Below are 22,868 nucleotides of genomic sequence, written 5' to 3' on the forward strand. Positions count from 1 at the left end.
TTCCATAAGGGGAGAGGGACAGTGGGCCAATGCTTGGAGATAAGGGGGAGACACCATTTTTAAACAGTTGTTAAGAACTGACCTCACATGAACAGACATAGCAGTGTCTATTAGAACTAGACTAACAGACTAGAGGCTGGGTTTGCAGTCTGTTTCATGATCTGCTTCTCTTTGTCCCATGGCTCTCATCTCTTGAAATAGGGATCAGTAGACTCCTATTTAGGCTTCCTGGAGTGACTCGGTGGACTAATTTATGTGAGGAAGCCCCCTATCCAGGAATCTTTCTTGTGGGGATGACTGGCAAGCCCTGTTATATTGCATAGCCCACAAATTGTGAAGATAGAAGCAGGGCAAGAGGTTTCCTCCCCTCCATCACTGTCTCAGACTACCCTGTCACTTGGTTTCAGATGTTTCTGAAGCTTTAAGGCATGTTAGACCCTGAGCAAACTACCATGATTTCTCAGTGAAAAGGAGATGGGAAGTTACACAAATTAGGTCAGCATCAACACATTGAGACTCCCAGGTTTCAGAGAGGAGCAAAGTAACCACTCAGCCTTGTAGGGAATAAAAGAGAATTTTAATCTGTCGGTGAAGCAGGTGGAACTAGGTTTCCATTCTGACAGCAGTTAGAGAAAACAATTTGTGCAATCTGTCCTGGCAATAGAGCAAGAAGAAGCGTTGTGTATCTCAGCTCCTCCCTCCCCTGGGAGGCTGTTGCATGTGTTAGCCTTCAGTGTGTCTGCTGCATGCATGCCTCAGCCCGTGACACAGCCGCTTCTCTGAAGAAAGACGCACTCCAAGAAACTGAGCAGTCACAGAGCCTGAGAGAGGACAGCCATGCGGCCGATGGGATGGTTGCCAAGAAGTCAGATTATTCTCATCACTGAGCATGGCAGATCAGCTTCTGTGATGGCATCCGGGTTTGGGGGTAGAGGTCAAGAGGAAGGAATTCTGGGGGATAAACCACTGGAAACATTCCTAACATAAGCTAGGACACACTGAATAGATTAAAGAGACTCTGGGATGTCTGTTCACAGTATTCATCTAGCATGTGAGAGGCGCCATCCTTATAAAATCAACCCTAATGTGGTCCCCACCAACTGACAAAGAGCCCCGAGGGTTGGTTACTAGGGTTTAACTTCTGAGTTGATGTGAATCCAATTTTAGGTGAGATTTCCTTTTCCACCGCAGGACCCCTCAATCTCGGCAGGGTGGTAACTCCCCAAACCTCTGTGTTTATCATTCAGCCCTGGCTGCTCAGGCCTATGCCCTCAAGGAGGAGAACGACAGTCTCCGGTGGCAGCTGGATGCCTACAGGAATGAGGTGGAGCTGCTGAAGCAAGAGAAAGAGCAGCTCTTCCGCACAGAGGAGAACCTCACCAAGGACCAGCAGCTGCAGTTCCTCCAGCAAACCATGCAGGGCATGCAACAGGTACTGGGCGCGTGTTACAGAGAGGACAGGGCTGCACCTGTTTTGTGGGGTACATAAGACAGCCACTGGTTGGAAAGGGCAACGGAGGAGAAAGGGATGACCAAGAAAAGCTACGGTCACAGCAAAGAAAAGCACTGAAGGCTACTGGGTCATCTAGACTCTGGAGAAAAGTCTGTTGAGAATCACCCTGAGGATAGGAAATGAAGGGCAAGAAGTGGGAGGTTTAAAAAGTGGTATATGAATAGGAACGTGTGTGAGTGAGTGTGTGTGTGTGTGTGTATGTGTGTGAATGAGTGTGTGTGTGAATGAGTGTGTGTGTGTGTGTATACATGTGTGTGGGACGTATGTATGTATATATCCATTTTATATAGTCAAATTCTTGTTGACTGTAACATATTTTATAGTTAGAAACATTTTAAGTTCGAAGCTGGACAAAGCCATGCACTTGCTTTTGGTTCATTTCCAAGATTTTCATCAATACAAGCTATGTGCTTTCCATCTCTGGATTATACTTAGGGTCTAACCAGGTTTCAGAACTGACTGATGGCTCAGTCCTTAATGCTCAGCAGGCGAGCCTGATGACCTGACTCCAATCCCCAGAGCCTAGGTGCAAAAGCTGAGGGTGCTGCCAAGATTACACTTAGAAGCCCAGCACTGGGAGTCACAGAGAGGTGCAGCCCCGCGACTTGTGTCTTGCCAGCCTAGGCTAATTGGCTAGGTCCTGACTTCAAAACCAAGGAATAGTGCCTGAGGAACGGTAACAGAAATAGACCTCTGGCCTCCACATTCATGAATGTACATGTGCACATGCACCTGCACACAGAAGCACATATATGTACCCCCTCTCACACACATACACACATGAATAGAAGTGTTGTGATTACATGATTGCTTGAGTCCTGAGTCGGGGCTACATAGCTTCAGGAATGATAAGCTGTGCTTCTGCTGTAGAATATCAGTGGCAATCTGGCCACTCTTTCCACAGCTCCACGGACTTGGTAGAATTTGCAGCTGTCGTTGAAAGGGGGCAGCTGTGATCTGGGGGTTAAGGAAAGGCAGTGTGTGCTCTGAGAAATACTGTGGAGAGAGGAAAATCCAAGTAAGGGAAATAGAATAAAAAAAGTCATAGATGGATGTGTGTCTAAACGCATCAGTTGGTGAAGAATGTTCTCCAGGCACTGGGGTCTTTAAGGCGACATAAATCATCACCATTGCACCTGGGTATCCTTTAGTTACTCCTTTAAATGCACAAACCCAAACAATGCTTTCTGGGTGAAAAAAAAGATTGCTTTTGTTTAAACCAGAGAAAGTTGTTAAAATGGTGGGAAATTGGACTGTTTGGTGAATTGGGTGCTTTCTAAATTCCCTAAATTCATATTGGTTGTTGTCTTACACCAGGACCATAAATTTCCTACAAATATTTTTCATGATTAAGGGTGACTACCTCAAAAAAGATAAGCCAGACAGGAAAATACACACACACACACACACACACACACACACACACACACACACACACATATATACATATATATATATATCACATATTGGGGGGTTGGGGGTTGGGGATTTAGTTCAGTGGTAGAGCGCTTGCCTAGCAAGCACAAGGCCCTGGGTTCGGTCCCCAGCTCCGAAAAAAAAGAAAAAAGAAAAAAAAACCCACATATTGGGAAGTGATCAATGGCCAGGTCATGGAGATTATGTCTTAACACCTCTTGCCATTTTAAAGTAATTCTTTGAGTCCTGGCTCTGAGTCCTAACTGGTTGTTGTTCACAGTGTGTGCTAGACTAATCAGTGAGATTTGGAGGTCAGAGCCAGCCAGGAAAATGTCACTGCAGTCATCGCTCAGGTTCCTGCACTTGGAAAGCCAATACAACAGCTGCTGTGTGAAGCTCCTGGGGTTGTCCATATGCCCCAACAAGGGGTGCAGGGATGGGGCTTGCCAGCATGAAAATCTGTCGGTTTCCCCAAAGACCTGAATGGCAGCCATAGCCTGCAAACCACTGTCACACTTCAGGCAGCAGGCCCTCTTTCCCTCCAGAAAAGATGTCTCTAATTCCTTTAAGAGCAGATAAAACCTTGAGGCTTGTTGCATTTGGAGAGATTGTTCTGCTGCATCAGGGAGACACATGCTGGGGTCTCAGCACGGGAACAGGAGCCATGCATCTGTTCCACAAAGAGCTGTAGAAGGGATCCTTAGTCATTCGAAGGAACAGTTGCTGGTTCCAATTGCACAATGGCGCTGCTGCTAGGAAATGTGCTTGAACACAAAGGTTTGTTTGTTTTTATACTGCGGTTTGAATTCGACATGAGACACAGCTCCTCACATTCTGGAGGTTACAAGTTCAAGGTCTAGGCATCAATAAGGCCGGCTCCTTCCAAGGCTGTGAGAAAGAAGCTGCCCTTCGAAGTACCTGACAGACTGCAGGCCGCTGGGTCTGCCCTCGGTTGGCAGACTTTCTGCTTTACTGTTCGCGGGATGCACTTCTTGTATGTGTGTCCAGATTTCTGCTTTGTATAAGAACACAGCTCATGCAAGGTTAGGCATCTAGCCTGCTCCAATCTGACTTCACTGTAGCTAATCGTGCTTGCAATGACCCCCTTTTCCAAATAACTGCATTTGGAAGGCTGGGCCCTCATCCTACAGATGGGATGCAGTATCTGAAGAATCGCAATAGGCACGTGGTAAGCAAAAGTATGTATTGAGTAAGAATGAAGGGACCAGAGCCAAGACACAGGAACAACATGGTACCCATGGAGCTCTGGGTTGCCATTCATGCCATCATGCGATCATAAAGACCAAGGAGAGCTCATGGCTGTATCGGTATGCCATGCACGTGGTGCCTCCTCAGTAACTAGCGGCACTGTGCCCATGGCCTTTGCAATGCTTTTCATTCTTTTGGCTGTTAAGCAGGTACATGGCTATTCTGTGAGGACACATGTTTAAAATGTGAGTGCTTTTTATGGCTCATATTTCTACCGGGTCCTGTCATTAATGAATAAATCACCACAGCTAGTTCAGTTGAATCTCAGCTCTAAGAATCATCACAGCCATGAAACATGACGTCAGTTCATCATTGTAATAAATACCCGAGATAAGCAAACTTGGAGCTTCGTGTGTTTCACCCATGGCTTCAGATAATTTGGGGCACGGTCAGTTGTATGTGTTGTTTCTAGGCCTGTGGCTGTGTAGAATGCCATGGTGGAGGGGGTGTGGAGAAACAGAACTGATCATCTCTAGACAGCAGAGAGCAAAGGGGAGAACAGGGGGTTGGAGTACTGATGCCCCACCCAGTTCAAAGTCATCTCAATGACATGAATTCCTTCTACGAGGCTTCTTCACTTAAGGGTTCTACCACCTGCCAGCACCAGGCCCTGATAGTTTCTAAGTCTTCAGCATTAACAACCATTGAAGGACATAAAGATCAAACCATAACAACTGTGATAGATGGTCATTTCTATAATTCATTTGAAAATTATTGCTACATACATGTTGAGAGTATTGCTACATACATGCACACATGCACACACTACACACACACACACACACTGTAATCATAATAAAGAACCTTAAATGGCCTTAGAAGTAGCAGGCAAGTTTTAGAATTGCCTGCAGGTTTAACCAGAAGTTTCCAATTTGTTTTCCCTTTTATTTCCTTGCCAGTGTGTTCAGGAGCGTCTCTCCATTGCTTATGTGTTTGTCAGGGGAAAAAATACACAAACAGCAGTGCCGAGCAGAGTTCTTAAAAAACGAGAAGCCTTAGGGTGACTTTGTCCTGGTGTTTGTTTCTGAGTTTGACCCTACACCGCTCATGAGTCATAATTTAATATTAGACATTTAATACAAGAGGAAATAACAGCTTGTAACCATGGTAACATGATTGCCTTTACCAAGCCATACGACAGCAATTAAGTTAGCCTCTCTCTGCTGGGAGGCTAAGGAGGCCAGTGCCCTTTTTCCCTTTCATTTGTATCTTTAGGTATAAAAATATACAAATAAAGAATACCCATTGTAAGCGCTGCTCATCTTTAAACTGATACACTGAGCATGTCTTAGTCAAGGTTTCTGTTGCTATGAAGAGACGCCATGACCAAGGCAACTCTTATAAGGACAACATTTAATTGGGCTGGCTTACAGGTTCAGAGGTTCAGTTGATTATCATCATAGCAGGAAGCATGGCAGCATCCAGACAGACTTGGTACTGAGAAGGAGCTGAGAGTTCTGCATCTTCAAAGGCAACCAGGAGAGACCAGTAGATCCTCAGGCAGCCAGGAGGAAGAAGCTCTCTTATGCAATGGGTCGAGCCTGAGTATAGGAGGAGACCTCTAAAGCCCACCCCCACAGTGACACACTTCCTCTGACAAGGCCACACCTCCTAACAGCACCTCTCCCTATGGGTCAAGCATATTCAAACCACCACAGAGTGGCTTTATTAGATCTAATAAAGTAAAAATTGTTCTTTAGATTATTTAGTTCTATGCATTCTGACAAATGCATCCAATCACATGAAGCCATCACTATGGTAATCAATCTATCAGTCATTCCCATGGCCACACCCTCAGACCCCTGTTCATACAACCCCACTCCCAACATCCACTGACCTGAAATCTACCCATTTCCAGGACTTCCCGTCCACCACCTGCTCAGGCCCGCCGTTTTGCTTAGCATGCATTTGCGGTCCCTCTGTGTTGCTGGGTGCTTTATTCCCTTCCCAGACTACTGAGTAGCATTCTATTGTAAGGGAAAGCTGCAGGTCATTTATCTAGTCACTGGTTTATAGATGCCTAATGTTGTTTGCACTTTGGGATAAACACGCACAAATTCACTATGAATATTCATTTGCAGGCCTTCTGCTTAGATGTAAGTCTTCATCTGCACATGGATAACTGCTGAGGATCAGGACACACAGAAAGCATCCTTCGTAAAACGCTGCCACTGTGTTTTCTAGGGCACCCAAACCTGATGAGTTCCCATGAGACTGCAGGAGTATTCCAGATGTCCTGTGCCCTAGTCAGATAGGCAAAGTCAGCTTAGCCTGTCACTGTTGGCCACTGAAGTAAATTTAAATAATACTTATATTTTCATTCATAAACATATCCCAAAGTACCGTATTATTAAGCATAATCTTAAAAGTTAGACGGTTATTATCACTATTTAACAATGCCATAACATGTAATACATTTGGCACCTCTCTCCCTCACCCTCTCTTATTTCCTTCCCATCCCTGTTAGCCTTCCGCCCCATAAAAAAAAAACCCTTCCTCACATTCGCATAGTTTGGTTTGGTTTTGTTTCCCCAAAGAGTTTAACTGTGGCAATCTGTATGATCCTGTTTAGAATTAACCAAACCTGGTAGGATGGCCAGCAGATGTACATCTAGTTCCTGTACCTGCCCTGCTCCCAGAATCTGTTCACCACCTATACATCAGCATAACTGGTAGGACCCCATGCACCCCTTCTCCATCCATAACCGACTACAGGGAAGAGCTACTTATGTGGGCCCAGTGCCAGTGGGCACAATTGCCATGGTCTCGTGATTGCATTGCCTATGTCAAACTTAGGAGATGGAATTACCCAGCCCTCCCATCCCTGTCTTCTGACACCTGTATTATTTCTGTCCCCTCTTCTGCAGTGTTCTCTGAGTTCTAAGGAGGTTCTGTAAATGTCTTACTTATACCTGAGCCCTCAACTCTCCTTTATCCTCAGTACCTGAGTAACCACGAGTCTTTGTGTTTGCTTCATGGAGAAACTTCTCTGAATAAGGTTTTTTGAAAGTAGCCTTTGTCTGTGTTTAGAAGGTGTTTTGATGTTAAGTCAGTTCAGCTAATCAGAAGTTTTAGGTTCCTCCTAGGGCCTAAGCCCTCTTGAGTGACAAGTTTCAGACTGGATTTGTAGTACTAGACATAGATCACTTTTTATAGATAGGGTGGGACTCACATCCAGTCAGGGAGTTATTGGTTACTCCTCAAAGAGTTTTGCCATTACTGTACCAATGGTTATATTTTGCCTGGCCAGGTTGAATTATAGCTCACAGGATTGTCACATGGGTAAGACTGATATCTTTACCCCCACCACTACCTCACCAGCAGCAGCAGCCTGCACAGCACCTCCTGAGCCGATTCAACTTTGAACTGGGTTTTCTGACAGTAAAGTTACTAGTGCTTCTTTGAGCTAAAACAGTCAGTTATTGTACTGAAACCTACATGAGACAACCGCGAGGACTGATAAATATTCAAAAAACAACAGGATGTCATTTAAACTGCTGATCACAAAACTGCGTATGATTAATGATGATTATTAGAGCTCCTTCATAAATCCTTTAAGTGGGTGCTTTTTAATAGTGTTATCAAAGACGGTCTGAAAATCAGCTCTCGTAAGCCAATGAGCCATTGGCCTGGGTGGAAGAATGGCTCACCAATGTCTAGCTTGACATTAGTAATTCCCAGGGCTTTTAGCCCTCTTGACATCACTCAGCAAGGATAGATCAGGAAAAACAACACGAGGAAAAGAGGATTATTAGGATGAATACCACTTTAGAAACCAACTAGCTATTTTTCTGTCTGTAATCAAAATCGAAGATACATATTTTTTTTTATTTGTTACGGCACATGGATAAATGTTACTACTTTATAAAAATATAAAGTTTTCAGCAAAGTAAGATGAATCCCAGTTAGTTCTGCTAAATGCTGGGTGGGAGTTCAATTTTGGAATGCATATGCAATAAATTCTAGCATGTTAAAGTTAGAACATCAGTGAATAGTGTTTGCCCACTTGGAGATGTTAAACCTGCCTTCTGCATGCCTGTCTAAACTGATCAATTGCTCAGTCTTGTGGATATAGAGAAAAGCTTATAATACATCCCTCTCCCCGGGCATACGTAGCGAAGCATGTGTAGGTGTTAAAAATCAGGACAAAATAGTGACAGTGGGTATGGGGTGATGGCAGCTATAGTGGTAGTGGCTATGTACGACTGAAAATATATGCGGTGGTGGTAGTGGTTAACATGGTAATAATGGTGGCTGTGATGATAATGCTGGTTACCATGGTAATGTCACCTGTTGTGCTAGTGGTTGTATTATTGAAGGGTGGCTATGGTAAGAATGTGAAGAGAATGTTGACTGAGGGAAGAATGGACATTGGCTGTGGTGAGGTTGTTGATGGGCGATGGGAATGTTGGCTACAGTGAGAATGTCAGCCCCGGTGACCATGTTGGCTCTGGAGAGAAGGCTGTTGTGGCAATGACAGTGGGCATGGTGAGGATCGTTGCCTGTAGTGAGGATGTTGGCAAGTGTTAATGTTGGTTGTGGTGATAACGGTGCCTGTCCTGACGATGCTGGCTGTGGTGGTGACATTAGTTGTAGTGAGAATGTTGGTTGTGTTTGGTGAGATGTGGTAGAGATGTTTAGTGTTTACAAAATTAGAGAGGCATAGGGAAATTCTTGAAGGTACAGCAATCCTGGTTCTCCCAGCCAGCTTTAGAAGACCGTACTGCAGGATCCAGGAGACCAGCGCCCGTAGGTGTGAAAACAGAGGCTATTAGAGGAGTTCTAACAGAAGTCTCTGATTTCTTGATTATTTTCTACTTCTATTCCTAGAGTTGAATTTCTTCCAGAAATGCTTGACAGTCAGATATGGGTGTGACCTACTATCCTTTCCCTACTATTTTCTGTTTTAACATCATCTGTTATGTATTCTGCTCAGCTTTTGGCCTGGTAATCAGATTATTTGATTTCTGAAAGTTTACTTTCTTCTTTGGTCATTGCCTTTTTATGTTGTCTTATTTTTACCTTACTGTTGAATTGTTTTCTCAAATCTTTTTAAAATTCTACTTAGAAATTTGAAAGATATTTTTTGCTCCTAAATAATTTCTACTAAATAGTTTCAGAATTGTTTGGGTTTTATTTATTTATTTATTTATTTATTTATTTATTTATTTTTGGTTTGGGCACACACATGTAAGTGTGTGTGTGTGTGTGTGTGTGTGTGTGTGTGTGTGTGTGTGTGTGTGTGTAAGCTTCTCTTTCATAGTGAGGCTTATTCCAAGGTGATGGTTGGTTTTCCATTCACATTTAGTATAGAGCTTGGTTTCCTTTCTTGGGACCTGCAGGGAGGGTCACTGTTGTAGCTCCTGCACATGTTACGTCAGGCCTTCCCAGATGTTAGTGACCTGGGGCGTGCTGACCACATTTCCCATCTTTTTTCCCGCCGTTCCTCACGACATACTCCATCTTAAACAAAGTTTGGGAATCCCACAAGTGGCCAAATCTATCATATACTGAATTCCCTTTTTGCTCTCATTGCTCTTATAGTTTATTCATTGACAGACATTTAGTTGAGTCTCTGAAGAAACAGAACACACACACACACACACATACACACACACACACACACACACACACACACACACATGCGCAGCATCCGTTATCTTATTAAGCAGTAGCCTATTTCAAGGGTTTTAACTTTAATATCATCCTTCCTTGAATTCAGCTAGCATGTGGCCAAGATAAAGGCAGAGGAGACAGGAAGATATTAAAAATTTTGTAGCCATCCAGAAACACAACAGAGGAAGAGTAGCAAGAAAGTTTTATGAATGTCTAAAGGAAGGAATAAGGAATTTAGGCCAGTATATTTTGAAATAAAGCTGGTGACTTTCTTAGGGTTTCTATTGCCGTGAAGAGATACCATGACAACCCTAATATAGGACATTTAATTGGGGCTGGCTTACAGTTCAGAGGTTTAGTTCATTATTGCCATGGTGGGACACATGGTGGCTTGCAAGTAGCCATGGTGCAGGAGGAGTAGCTGAGAGTTCTACATTGGGATTGGCAGACAGCAAGAAGGGAGTGAGAATTGGTCCTGGCTTGAGCATCTGAGATCTCAAAGCTCAACCCTACGGTGACACACTTCCTCCAACAAGGCCACACCTCCTGATAGTGCCATACCCCATGAGCGTAGGGGTCCATTTTCTTTCAAACCACCACAGTGGCACAAGATGAAAGAGAAAGTACATAGTTGAAACTGTGTAGGTAAAGCAAAACAGACGGCAGGAAAGTGTGAGCCGAAGAAGCTGAAATGTGCAATAAAAAGTCATGGCTGCCTCTGGTATCCATGTCATCTTTTTCCTGGTCCTGAAACAGAGTAAAGCGAAGGGGGAGGAGGAGGAGGAGGAGGAGGAAGAGGAGGAGGAGGAGGAGGAAGAGGAGGAGGAAGAAGGAGAGGAAGAAGAGGAGGAGGAGGAAGAAGAGGAGGAGAAGAGGATAAAGAGGAGGAGGAGGAAGAGGGAAAGGAAGAGAGGGAGAAGAGAATGAAGAGGATAAAGAGGAGGAGGAGGAGGAAGAGGAGGAGGAAGAAGAAGAAGTAGCAGTAGTAGTAGTAATAGTAGTAGTAGCAGTAGTAGTAGCAGTAGCAGTAGTAGCAGTAGTAGCAGTAGTAGTAGTAGTAGCAGTAGCAGTAGCAGTAGCAGTAGTAGCAGTAGTAGTAGTGGTAGCAGCAGCAGTAGTAGTAGTAGTAGTAGTAGTAGTAGTAGTAGTAGTAGTAGTGGAAGAAAAGTGGAAAAGGAGGAAGAACATAGGCACCAAATCTCCTGATTCAGAGAAGCCTCGGTTCCAGGGACTGTGTGAAGTTGAGGAGTGCAGGGCAGTCTCTAGGGAGCTGAAGGAAGCCAAGGACACCATGGAAGATGCCTGCAGAGGCAAACCCACTTCTACTGCCACTGCTAGTCAAGGTGCTAGTCAAGGTGCTAGTCAAGGTGCTAGTCAAGGTGCTAGTCAAGGTGCTAGTCAAGGTGCTAGCACAAACACTGTTAGTCAAGGTGCTAGCACAAACACTGTTATTCAAGGTGCTAGCACAAACACTGCTAGTCAAGGCGCTAGCACAAACCCAGACAACAGGAAGAAAAGGAGAAGTTACCCGAACAGAAGACATTCAAATGTAGCATTAGTTGTGCCTTAAGAATTTTTATGAAACATTTGGATTCCACATGGTGAGGTGAAAGACTGCAGAAATATCAGTCTGGAATTTAGGCTATAATGTATCATGAAAATCTACCTTCAAAAGGGAGTTCCTGGACCTCAGTCGTGTAAGGAAGAAGCATGGAGTGCACGGTTCATTCAGGAAGAAGTTTGTTAACAATATTACTATAATTTTTTTTTGGTTCTTTTTTTTGGAGCTGGGGACCGAACCCAGGGCCTTGCGCTTCCTAGGTAAGCGCTCTACTACTATAATGTTTTTAATACAGGAAGACATACGCCAGAACAGAATTCAGTACCACTGTGCACGGGATTTCATGACAATGTACCAAAGGAGGGTTTCATTTAAAAGCTGTAAGGCCTTCAGCCTTAAGAGGTTCAAAGGAGATGTATATATAAATAGACAAGCAAGCATCAAAACCTGATGCCTTTGCAAGCTGTGAGAGCAGAGACATGGCCCCATTCTTGGCCCATCTATCTCATCTACCCAGATGCAGGTCCTTTCTTTCTGCTCTGAGAATTACTCCCAAGGTTTTCCCACATTCATATTAAAAGTCACCGGCATTTTACTAGAGGCAGAAAGCCTCTTACACTGGGACATCTTAAATACCCCTTTAAAAGTGTTCAGTCATTAAACAGCACATTCACTGGAGCCTCCTAATTCAGATTCTGCTGTGGTCTCCCTTCCTTCTCTTTTGACTACCTCAGAGTCTGCCGTTTATTTTCTTCCCATCTTGCTGCCCTTACTTTGTCTTGAGGCTTTGCACCAGCAGCCCACATGATAGAAGCTCATTAGTGGCATCAAGGTCATTGGTGGGATGCGCCAGCAGCCCCCTGTGTCTTCTGACATCTGTAGACAGCCTTTTCCCAAACTCCTAAAGAAGGCAGCATCTCACTTCAGAGTGAGATGCTTGAAGACGTTAGCTCCATTTGGAACCAGAAACCCAAACCAAGCTTCTGCGGTCAGCTATGTGGAACGCTCACCCCGACATCCACTAAGAATTTGAGAGTTTTCATAGCACATTCCTGTTGGGCTGCCGATGAGACAAAAGGATGGTAGAACGAAAGAAATCCCTGAGGAGTTTTCTCAGTTCCTGTCGAGGCCTGGCCACTCGATGTCTTGCTGCCTCCCCAGAACAGGTACCTTATGCTAAAAAAAGAGACAGGCTGCACCTACACTGCCAAGGGCACGGAGGCTATGAAGACACTAAGCAAGGGAATGGCCAAGCAGACCACTTGACTGTTCTCTGTCCTGCTTTGGGAGCAGAGGCCTGTCAGAGCCTCAGGTTCTCCACCTGGCCAGTGGGTCCTGCCAAACTCTCTGATGTTTGTTGTCAGAAAATGAGGTCATCCTTGTGAAAACGCTGAAAGGCAGTTGCACGGTGCAGACAGTTCCACCGCATCCTAGGTAAAAATATGATGGGTTGAAAACTTAAATAATACCCAGGTTTCACAAAGCTAAGTCCAGGCAAGCCCTAGGCCATGTTCCCTGTCCCTGTGTGGCCTGTGCTGATACGTCTGCCCTCTCAAGAGGAGTTTCCTCCCTCCCGCTACCTCTCCAAAATATCTTTATAAAATTTCTCCATCTCAGGATTCCACATCCAGGATTCCGGGCAAGAAACTAAGTCCTATAGGCATCAAGTGACTGACCAAAGGCGGTGTGGAAACTCCAGTTCTGGTCTCTCTGACCACAGCCTCTGTCCCCTCTCTGACACCATCACGTTCTGAGCCAAGTTTGCCTGAACGTCAGTGCCTCAGCACTGTGGCTGCAGAAGCCTGGTGGGACACTCTGACCTAGGCGTGAGGGCCCAGGATCACAGTCGCAGCCCACTTGCTGCCTCTCTATCACAGGCCCCAATTCGGCCTTCACATGAGCAGAGCAAGGGCCAGCGAAAGAAAGCCAATAAGCACACAGCTCTCATTTGTTGAATTTAAAGTAGGAAAATAAATCTCTTCACTTCTGGGAGGGAAAAGGAAAAGCCCTAATGAAACTTAACTATTGGAGGCTCATCACATCCTGATTTCTTTTACGCCTCCATTAATTAATCTGATCATCAAATGCTTGCTCGTTAGTAATCATCGCTCTGAAAAATAATGACGCCAGCGGATGAATCAATGCGGGAGCCAGGCGTAGAAATAATGGCACCGCCCTGAGGACTGTTCGAAGCACTCGCCTCCTCTGGCCTTTCTGACTTCTGCAGTGAGGAATCTCAATCGTCCAGTAAGCCTTGTAGCCATCACCGGGATAGTCAGGAATCAGGGCCTTTGTCTGTGCCACTCTGCAAGCAGCCTGGGGACCTCTGAATGACCTTTCCTTGCACCACATCCTTTGGAAATTGCCTCCTGACTTATGTGTGCTATTACGCTACGAGCACCACCAGATTTATGGTGGAAAGGATCTTTTCTGGATCACAGTAAATCAAAATGGAGTTTTGCCACAGACACAGTCTGGCCTCTTCCGTTTGACCATTGCTTTCTCTCTCCTTCCAGCCACAGATGCTAAAATGAGTCCTTGTAGTCTGGCCTTGACTTCAGCTCTTTATTGTCTGCCAGTGCACAGCACCTCTGCTCACCATAAAGCCCTGAGCCTGGTGGCACCACAGGCAGTCTGTACATAGCAGGTGTCCCCCGTCCCAGACAGTCTGACGCCATCCTCCTCCAGATCCGGGCTACAGTTGGGAGGGTAGCCTGCCTCGGGCTTCTTCCCTGCAGCTGCGTAAGAGGCAACGGGGAGATCAGAGCAACCGTCCAATTTCCTTCTCATCTGAAAATAAAACCATGAGAGGAAAGAAGGCAAGGGGAGAGTGAGTACGAGAGTAGGCAGAAGGTGGGGAGTATCTGTGGAACAGGGGAATACATGCAGAAGAAAACAGAGATGGTAGGCATTTTGGTTTTTACTTTTCCATTCTGTGCAAAAATATAAGCTCAACTGATGAAAACTTGTAAATATGATATAAATACAGAGACATATTGTTCATAGTATTTCTACCCTGCTAGCCGACTGGTTAATATCTGCCTTTATTCTTCCAAAGTCTTTTTGCTTTATGCACGTATAAGGGTATGGCACCAATCTCATTGAAATATTGACCAATGGGATAGCCAAACTTAGTCAGTTTGAAGTGTCTGCAACTGTAACTGAAGTGTACAACTGGGAATTCAATTCCAAGATGTTAGACGGTTAGTTAAAGACTATGTTTTCTCCTCTGTTTAACAAAGCACCCTGAATAGTCATCAAGGGGAACTTAAACAGAGTTACTGCCCAATCTGGCCCTTCCTTTATAGACCACCCACTTCAGGCAGTTGATGAGGGAAACACCGGCAGCATCAAGTTCTCAACTGGATGCTACTTCTTCAGTCCGGCTACTTCCCAACTAGTTTTTGTGTCTGTCTGTCTCTGTTTCTCCCTTCCTCTCTCCACCTTCTTCCCTCTCCCTTCCCCTCTGTCATCCTTCCCTCTCTCCCCTTCTGTTACCTCCCCTCTCCCCCCTTCTGTTATCTCCCTCTGCCCCTCTGTCATCCTCCCCTCTTTCCCCCTCTGTCACTCCTCCCCCTCTGTCACATACCCCTCCCCTTCTGTCACCCTTCTCCTGTCTCCCCCTCTGTCATCCTCTCCTCTTCCCCCCCTCTGTCATTCTACCTCCTCTGTCATTCTACCCCCTCCCCCTCTGTTACCCCCTCTCTCACCACACCCCCTTTCCCCTCTGTCACCCCCTCCTGTCTTCCCCTCTGTCTTCCTCCCCTTTTTCTCCCTCTGTCATTCTCTTCCCTTCCCCTCTGTCACACACTCCCCCTCTGCCACCCCTCTCTTCCCCTCTGTCACACACCCCTCCCCCTCTGGCATCCCCCGCCTGTCACCCCCTTTGTCATGTACTCCTCTCCCTCTGTCACCCCTTCCCCCTCTGTCTCACACTCCTCCCCCTGTCACCCCTCTTTCCACCTCTGTCACCCCCCTGCCCCTCTGTTATCCCCCACCCATCACTCCCCTCTTTTTCCTCACACCTCTATTTCTTGTCTCTGCAAGCACACACAGGGAGAGTTTTAGCAGATAGCCACAGCATTTCTGTTTTTTCTAAGTCCCACGGAAGACTAGGGTAAAAATACATGCAAGCTTTTGTCTTGGATTTCTAAGAAAGGTGTATTACAGTCGTGCTTATGAAGGAAAGGCCAGCACTGAGGCAAACAGCTTTCTGTTCTCTTGACGCATTCTGTTGACCTCCCATTCCCACCCCATATAGCCACTGATCCTGTCTTGGGTCTGTCACTACCCCTTCATCAAAGGCAAGTGTCGTGTGGGTGTTCAGTGAGTAAGTGTGGGGACTCTCACAGAAATAGTGACAAAACATGTCCCTCTTGTCAAAAGAGAAATGAGCACAAAAGAAGATAGGTAAGGGTTGGGAAATGCTTCATGTAGTAGAGACAAACACGCCCAAATGCTGATTATTTGAAAAATTAATAAAGTGGAAAAAATCAGTAGAAATTGGTAAACAATATTTAAAAAGCATCTTATCAATATCGAATCAGATGACATTGAGTGTCTGGCTGAACTAATCCTTAAAAATCAAGTTAGCTGCCTGAGTTTTGTACTTTAGGAAGAGACACAGATCTCTTACCGGGAAGTTCTACATACATCCAAAGGCAGGTGCTTCTAGTCTCTTAGAACTCATACAGAGAAAGGGGCAGGAGGGGAGTGCTTCTCAACTAGTTTACACAGCTATATGCTCCATAGGACCCAAAGAGTTGTATGATGCGAGGAGGAGAGCATTCGAGCTGGTGGCTAGAGTTACAATCACTGAGGATTTCTGTTGGTGCTGCCAGTATTTCTCCTGCCGATAGTTCAGCTAGAAGTGACGTCACTCAGAGACAGAGATGAGAAGATCTAACATCTGAGGCCGGGCCAGGCTGTGATGGGAGGCAAGACCATCATGGCCTCCACAGTAAGATCCCAGCTTATTAATAGAAAGTAAATAACAACAACAACATTTAAAGGAAAGAAAGAATCTACAGTTTAAAGCAAGCAAATCAGGAATACTTCAGAGGCTAACCAGCCTCAACAGGACAACCTGGCCCTTAGAAAAATGCCTTTTATCTGCCTTTGCTCTCTCCAGGTCTGGGAGGAGTGACCAGAGGAGGACCTTGGAGACAGGGATCCACAGTTACTATGAGACTGCCAAAGGGTCATGTTCTAAATTGTCCTAAGTGTATTCAAATAACTGTAAGGGTTAGGGAAATTAGCAACTCCCTCTGCTTCTGCTTCCTTACTTAAAAAAAAAAAACAGGTTGGGGATTTAGCTCAGTGGTAGAGCGCTTGCCTAGGAAGCGCAAGGCCCTGGGTTCGACCCCCAGCTCCGAAAAAAAGAACCAAAAACAAAACAAAACAAAACAAAACATGGCTATCTATTTAGGAAGTTTGTTCTGGAGCCACCTAGAGATTCAAAATACCAAATATGTGTGTCGTTCTTCCCTTCTGGACCTGATTGTGCTACAGAGCAAGTTCAAGGCCAGCTTGGACAATTTGGAAAAAAAAAATCTCATCTCCAAATACAAAGTTAATAAAAGGTTAGAAACACAGCTCAGTGTTAGAAAGTTTATATCAAACGAAAAGGCCATAGATTTAATTCACTGAACTATGGTGGAAGTCATCGGGGGACGAATTAAAGTTCTCCCCCACACATGTGCCTACTCCAGTTAAAACATCTTAGCATTACACCAAAATAACAGCCATTGCTGATGAAGTATGAATGAACTCTGTCTGGGTTGGCCATGATGACACCCATGATCACTTACAAAAGACCCCTCCACGGGAGGCCACAGGAGTTTGTCCATGCAGGGCTTTCTCACCGGCCCCTCTCACCATGACTTCATTGTTAGAAACACTACAAGGAAATAACATCTCTCTCTTGGCCTCTGCAGCCCATTTCAAGACCCATCTGTTCAATCAGGACTTGATTTGATTGAAGTGAATGGGCCAACCTGGCTGGAAAGCAGGTTAATATTGTAAATTTCTGTACATGTGTCCAGAGGTTAGGGTGATAACCAACTCATATAACTCCAGGGGAAAAAAGTGATCAGAATAAATGCATGCCAGCAAATCGGATTAGCATCTGCAGAAGAATTGCTAGCGCAGGCAAGGGAGAAAATAGCACCATCCATCCCTACTTCAACGGGGCATTTGACACCCTCTCGTGGGAATTGCATGAATGGTGCTAATTCATGTCAGGCAGGCTGTCTATGTTGTGAAAATCAGCAGAAGGGAAACAACTAGCCCCAGTAGGGTGGGGGGCGGACAACAGACCTTTCTGTCCGAGTATCAATCTGTGATCCTCAGTACCGCCCACTCATGTCTGTTAAAAGCCACTTGACCTGGTTAGGTCAAGCACTGCCATTTTTACAAAGAGCATAATGACAACATTTTACCGAACTCAGTACCTTTGGCCACTCAAGAAACCTTGCATTACTTAGGAGATGTTCCTTAGTCTCATTAAGTCCCACTGGTAAATATTGTTTATTTAACTTCCAAAGAACGTGAAAGACAGGAAACTGAGCTGACCCTGCAAATTACACCTCTAGGAGAAAAAAACCATGTGAAGAAGAGAAAATGTGTTTCAAAGCCTTCCCAACCACGTTTGCATCTCTTCTGCCTTTGCTCAGTATTGAAGAAAGTAATTGGTATGTTGCTTTGCAACACTGTTACCTCAGGACTCATGAGGCAGTTTGGACGGTAGAATGACTAGCAGAAAGCAGAGATCAGAGATGCAAAGTGGCTTACTCAAGGCTGCACAGCACATTCCCCTGAAAAGTTAGTGTGTGGCTTATTTGCCCTTCTACTAACCCTGAACTACATTTCTCTTCAGAATAAAGTTGCCTCATAGGAACATGGGGTGTAATAACCCCCACCCCCCGCCCCACCGTGGGTTACATGAATGCCAAAAATTACCTGTCTTTCCCACAAACTCCTCCCAAGGGCATATTTAAGTAAATGAAATGGTATTTAAAACCCTATCAGATGAGACAGTTCCTACCAACTTCCAGCCAGTGAACCAAGGTCACATCGACTTTGCTTAGGGCCAGACTGCCTAGAGTAGGCACTGTCTACGTACACCGGACACGTACCCTTTGCAAGCCTTTCCCTCTCTAAATGGCACTGCTTTCTGCACCAATCATGAAATGAAATTGGTAATAGTAACAATGAGGAAATAAGTACACAAGCTTGAGATTGTCTTAGACGGAACTTCAGCTGTATTTATATGTATTTATGTCTATAAACATGAGACACAGCGCAGCAAACAGAAAAACACAGCAACAGTTTTACAAACCTGCCAGCTTGAACTTCGACCCTCTCTGGCAGCAAACAGTAAGTGTGCAAACCGTTATCGCATAAGTAAAAGCAGATTGCAATAAAAACCAAACAAATGCAGAAGCACCGTGCAGGCAACTGCTAATTATGTCATGAATGCAAACTGCTCTCTTGTCTCCTAGTCCCAAAGCAAACAATCCAGAAAGAACAGCATTCCATACAAATGTTGCACACGGGAACTAAAATGTGGACTTCCCATCAAACACCAGACAGAATTTTCTGGTTCTCTGGTTCTCTGTCCCACTTTTGAATTTGAAGCAAAGATTCTTGAAGCCATCCCGTCTGCTGGTTCAGTGTACTCAAGCTTTGTGGTGACTGCGCTGTAGCTGTCCATTTTGAGTCTGTTGTTGAAATCAAAGTCTCTATAGTGCCAACGCAAGAATAAATGATTCTGAGGGGTTTTAAAAAGGGGTGTGTGTGTTGGGGTAGAGATATGGCTCAGCAGTTCAGAGTGCTTCTTGATCTTGGGAAGGGCCTAGGTTCGGTTCCCAGCACTCCCATGGAGGGTCACAACCACCCGTAACTCCAGGTCCAGGGGATCTGTTGCCCTCTTCTGCAGGCTCCAGCACACGTGCTGTGCACATAAATTCAAGCAGGCACAACACACACACACACACACACACACACACACATAGATACCAATATATACACACAGACACACACACACAGACACACACACACACACACACACAAATACACATACACACACAGAAAGAACTGATAAATGAATCTTTTTAGAGATGTGCGCAGAAGAATCTGTGTGTGAAGGTTGACTGGGGAGGGACTGAGAGATGGGCACATGGTGCTGTGTAAATATCTCTGGAATAGAGGAAGGGACTAATCTAAAGACTGCACGTGTCTCATTAAATGTCTGCAGCACTGGGAACAATCCTTTAGCATTTACATCAGTAGATTTTGTGGAGGAGGTTATCGCTGGTTTTGCACAGATTTGCTGGCACACTATGGTAATGAATCGACCTTTGGTAGGTTAAGTTCCTGCTTTAAAATTCAGAATCACTCTCCCTAACTCCTGCACCACAGTCAAGCAACTTGGAGGTGGGGACTTCAATGTACTTCATGTTCTAGAAGTCTTATAAAAATTATACCACCCTTTGGAAATTTTGCTTTATTCAAACAATTTTTGTATACCACCTCCCTAGCACACTCTCAAACAAACCTTTCTATAGCAGGAGAATTCCTATTTCACTGTCCTAGAGAATTTGGACTGCTTCAGCTCAGAGATGTCATTTTCTGAGGGCTTTTCTCTCTTCTCTGGCCCCAAACACCTTGGAAGATCTCTCTCAGAGGTACACAAACATCTTTCAGGACATGCCCTTTCTCAGCCTGGAGGAACAGAATCCCTGCCAGCAGACTGCCTTTGAAGGAGACAAGTTGCTGTATGTTTCAGAACTCCAGTGAGGACCTAAACCCTGTTTCTGCTTTCTCACTAATATCCCCAAGCAGCCAGGGTACCGAGAGGCTCACCCCCAGGCTCATGGTCTTGATCTCTCAGGGGCCGAGCCCCAGCAGGCCTGCACCTGGGGCCTTTCGGCTCTGGCATTAGGTTCTTAACAGGGCGGTCAGAGGATAGGACCATGCCCCAGGCATCCCTGGGCTTTAAATGAAGCCTGATCCCATCAAAAACAAGAGATCGCCTTTCTGCCTAGCAATGAGAATGGCATTTAAAATTCAATATCAGGAAAGATATTGACGAGATTAAGGGCCTGGAGGAATTGATTTATGAGGAAAGACCCAAGGAATTAAATATGTATAGCCTGGTGTAATAGGATATTAGCTCCGAACACAATTTCATTTCTAAGATCCGGCGCTCCTGTTATCAGTCATCTGAATGAGGAGTTTTCTCCAGAGATGTCCCTCCCCCAGGGGTCACCCTGCCCAGAGGCAGAGAAAGGGAGGTGCCAGGATTGATACAAGGGTCACATCTTGGTTTCCCCTCAACCTGACGTAAAATTGAAGTACATTTTCATCCCCAGGTGGGAGCAGATGACATTTCCAGCTAGAATAGATCTTCGGTAGTCTTACTGCCTCTTGCAATGAGAAAATTCCAGCTAGCGCTTTGCAGGTACATGATGGTAAATGCTGACACTTCCCTTGAGCCACATTTCCCTCCTCAGAAACACTACTCCACATGCTTGCATTTAGGGATAGCCTTGCTCTCAAGTTGTGAGCATGCTTACTAGACTTCTACATCTCAGCTCTCCCTTCAGAGACTGGTTCAGGATTTTCAGGAACTGGCCTCCTCAACAGGGCCCCAAATTGACATTAACAAGCTTAGCATTGGGCAAGAACCAAAGCAGAAAGATGAGGTAGAAGGTGTGAAGAGATGTGTCCTGGTGAAATATCACCCTAACTGGTGAAATATCACCCTAGCTCGAAAGGGTTAAGGAGTGTGTGTCCCCATCTCAGAGCAATAGCAGGTCACCAAGCTGACAAAGCTGATCCCATATTGTGGAGGCGAGGCCTTTAGACACTGCAGGTCTTTGAGAATGCATGGAGACCAGCCTAAGTGCCGATCCAGTGGACCATCCAGTCACAGCCACCATGGCCTGGGGTGGAAATCCTTCAGGAAATTTCTGGCCTCACTTTCTTAGGTGATACCCCACTGTCCTTTAAGACGTGTCCCACTGATTGGAGCATCTGATGTATTACAGCAAATTTATGAAAGCAGAACTAACTGTTAAACCCAAGTCAAAATGACCGAACACACTGAGTTTATATTTGTTACATTCCATGGATTGAAAGATTCAGTGGCTAGGATCTCCAGTGGAACAAGTGATTCAAAGGACTGCCCCGAGCCTGTTGTTCTGACCTAGAACCTGATCACCCAAAAGTCCCAGGACTGCTTTTTAAAGTACATGGGTCCTAGCCATTATTAGAGTATAATGGATTACCCTGTTAGTTATTGTGTTTACATTAATATCTTCAGCACCTTGAAGACAGGGTCCCTGACTTTATTTTCCTTCTGTATCTTCCATATCACCCAGCTGTGTGGGAAGCTCACAGTTGATTGAAGGAATAGATGTTAGCAGATTGTTTTAGGACTGAGTGTAGCGCTAGTCCCTGGTGATGGCTTGGAGCAAAAGACAAGAGGGAAGGAGAGTGGGAGAGAGTCAGTGGGTCAGTCACTGACCTATCATTAGAGCTCCAGCCTAAATTTAGAAAGGATGGTCACCCCTGCCACCACAGAAGGCACAAAAATCAGCATTGTATTTCAAGGTCTTCTCCATTCGTGACATCTGCCACCTCTGTCCCCCTGCCATGCTCTGGGCCACCAGAAAGCCCTGAGTTCTTGTCCCTGCAAGTGCAGTGGTGTTGGTCTACATTGTACAAGCCACATTCACTGCCATCTCCAGCTTCTACAGAATCTGGCCTGATATCATCTACTGATGTTACTTTGGTAGCAAAATGACAAGACTTAGGAAACAAATCACAAGGAAGGCTTTGCAGTTTTTAAAGGAGAGCCCACTACACTGCACATAGCAATGCTCACAGTAAAGTCAGGGGCCTGCTCCTAAGAGGGGATGATAAATGCCCAAATTCAGGTCCTTACTAGGAGGATTGTTCTGATTTCCATTTAAAAGTGATGGCGCACCATGGTTGCCAAGGTAGAAACCAGTTAATAAAATGGAACTGGGCATTCAATAGCTCTCCCCTAGACAGTGCGACCCCAGGTACATGGCATCCATGAGCCTATGACTCTCCCATCTGTTGGAATGGAAATATGACCTCAGTTACTCTAGGGCTCCAAATAACATTCATAAATGCTCTTTGAATTTGTTAGAAAGGAAGACCCCACTACACACCAAAGTCTTCATCTCCAAAGAGCATTACAAATGATCTTCTTAAATTCATAGGCTAGAAATATCAAGCCATGTCAGGTAGAGCATTTATTTACCTGCTTGTCGTCCGCTGGAGTGTTTGCACTTGATTGGCATACGGATAATTGTCTAATTGGAACACACTCAGTTGTAACCACCCAAGAATGTAATAGGGCATCTGTTTAATGCCACACTCTCAAATGTTAAATTAAAATTATGCTGCAGTCGGCCAATCCAACCGGGAGACACTTCTGATTAAGTTCTAGCTGCCTGT

At 45.1% G+C, this 22,868-nt stretch overlaps 1 protein-coding gene across 9 annotated transcripts in view; it reads left to right on the forward strand.

Moving 5' to 3' along the window:
* Enox1 (ecto-NOX disulfide-thiol exchanger 1) overlaps window positions 1-22,868 on the forward strand; it is a 564,401-nt gene that overhangs the window by 480,971 nt on the left and 60,562 nt on the right. For all 9 annotated transcript variants that reach the window (XM_039094030.2, XM_039094033.2, XM_063274306.1 and 6 more), the window contains one exon: window positions 1,248-1,432. In XM_039094030.2, coding sequence (XP_038949958.1) covers window positions 1,248-1,432 — 185 coding nt within the window. The remainder of the gene's footprint in view (window positions 1-1,247; window positions 1,433-22,868) is intronic.

This window comes from Rattus norvegicus, chromosome 15 (assembly GCF_036323735.1).
Source record: "Rattus norvegicus strain BN/NHsdMcwi chromosome 15, GRCr8, whole genome shotgun sequence".
Lineage (NCBI taxonomy): Eukaryota > Metazoa > Chordata > Mammalia > Rodentia > Muridae > Rattus > Rattus norvegicus.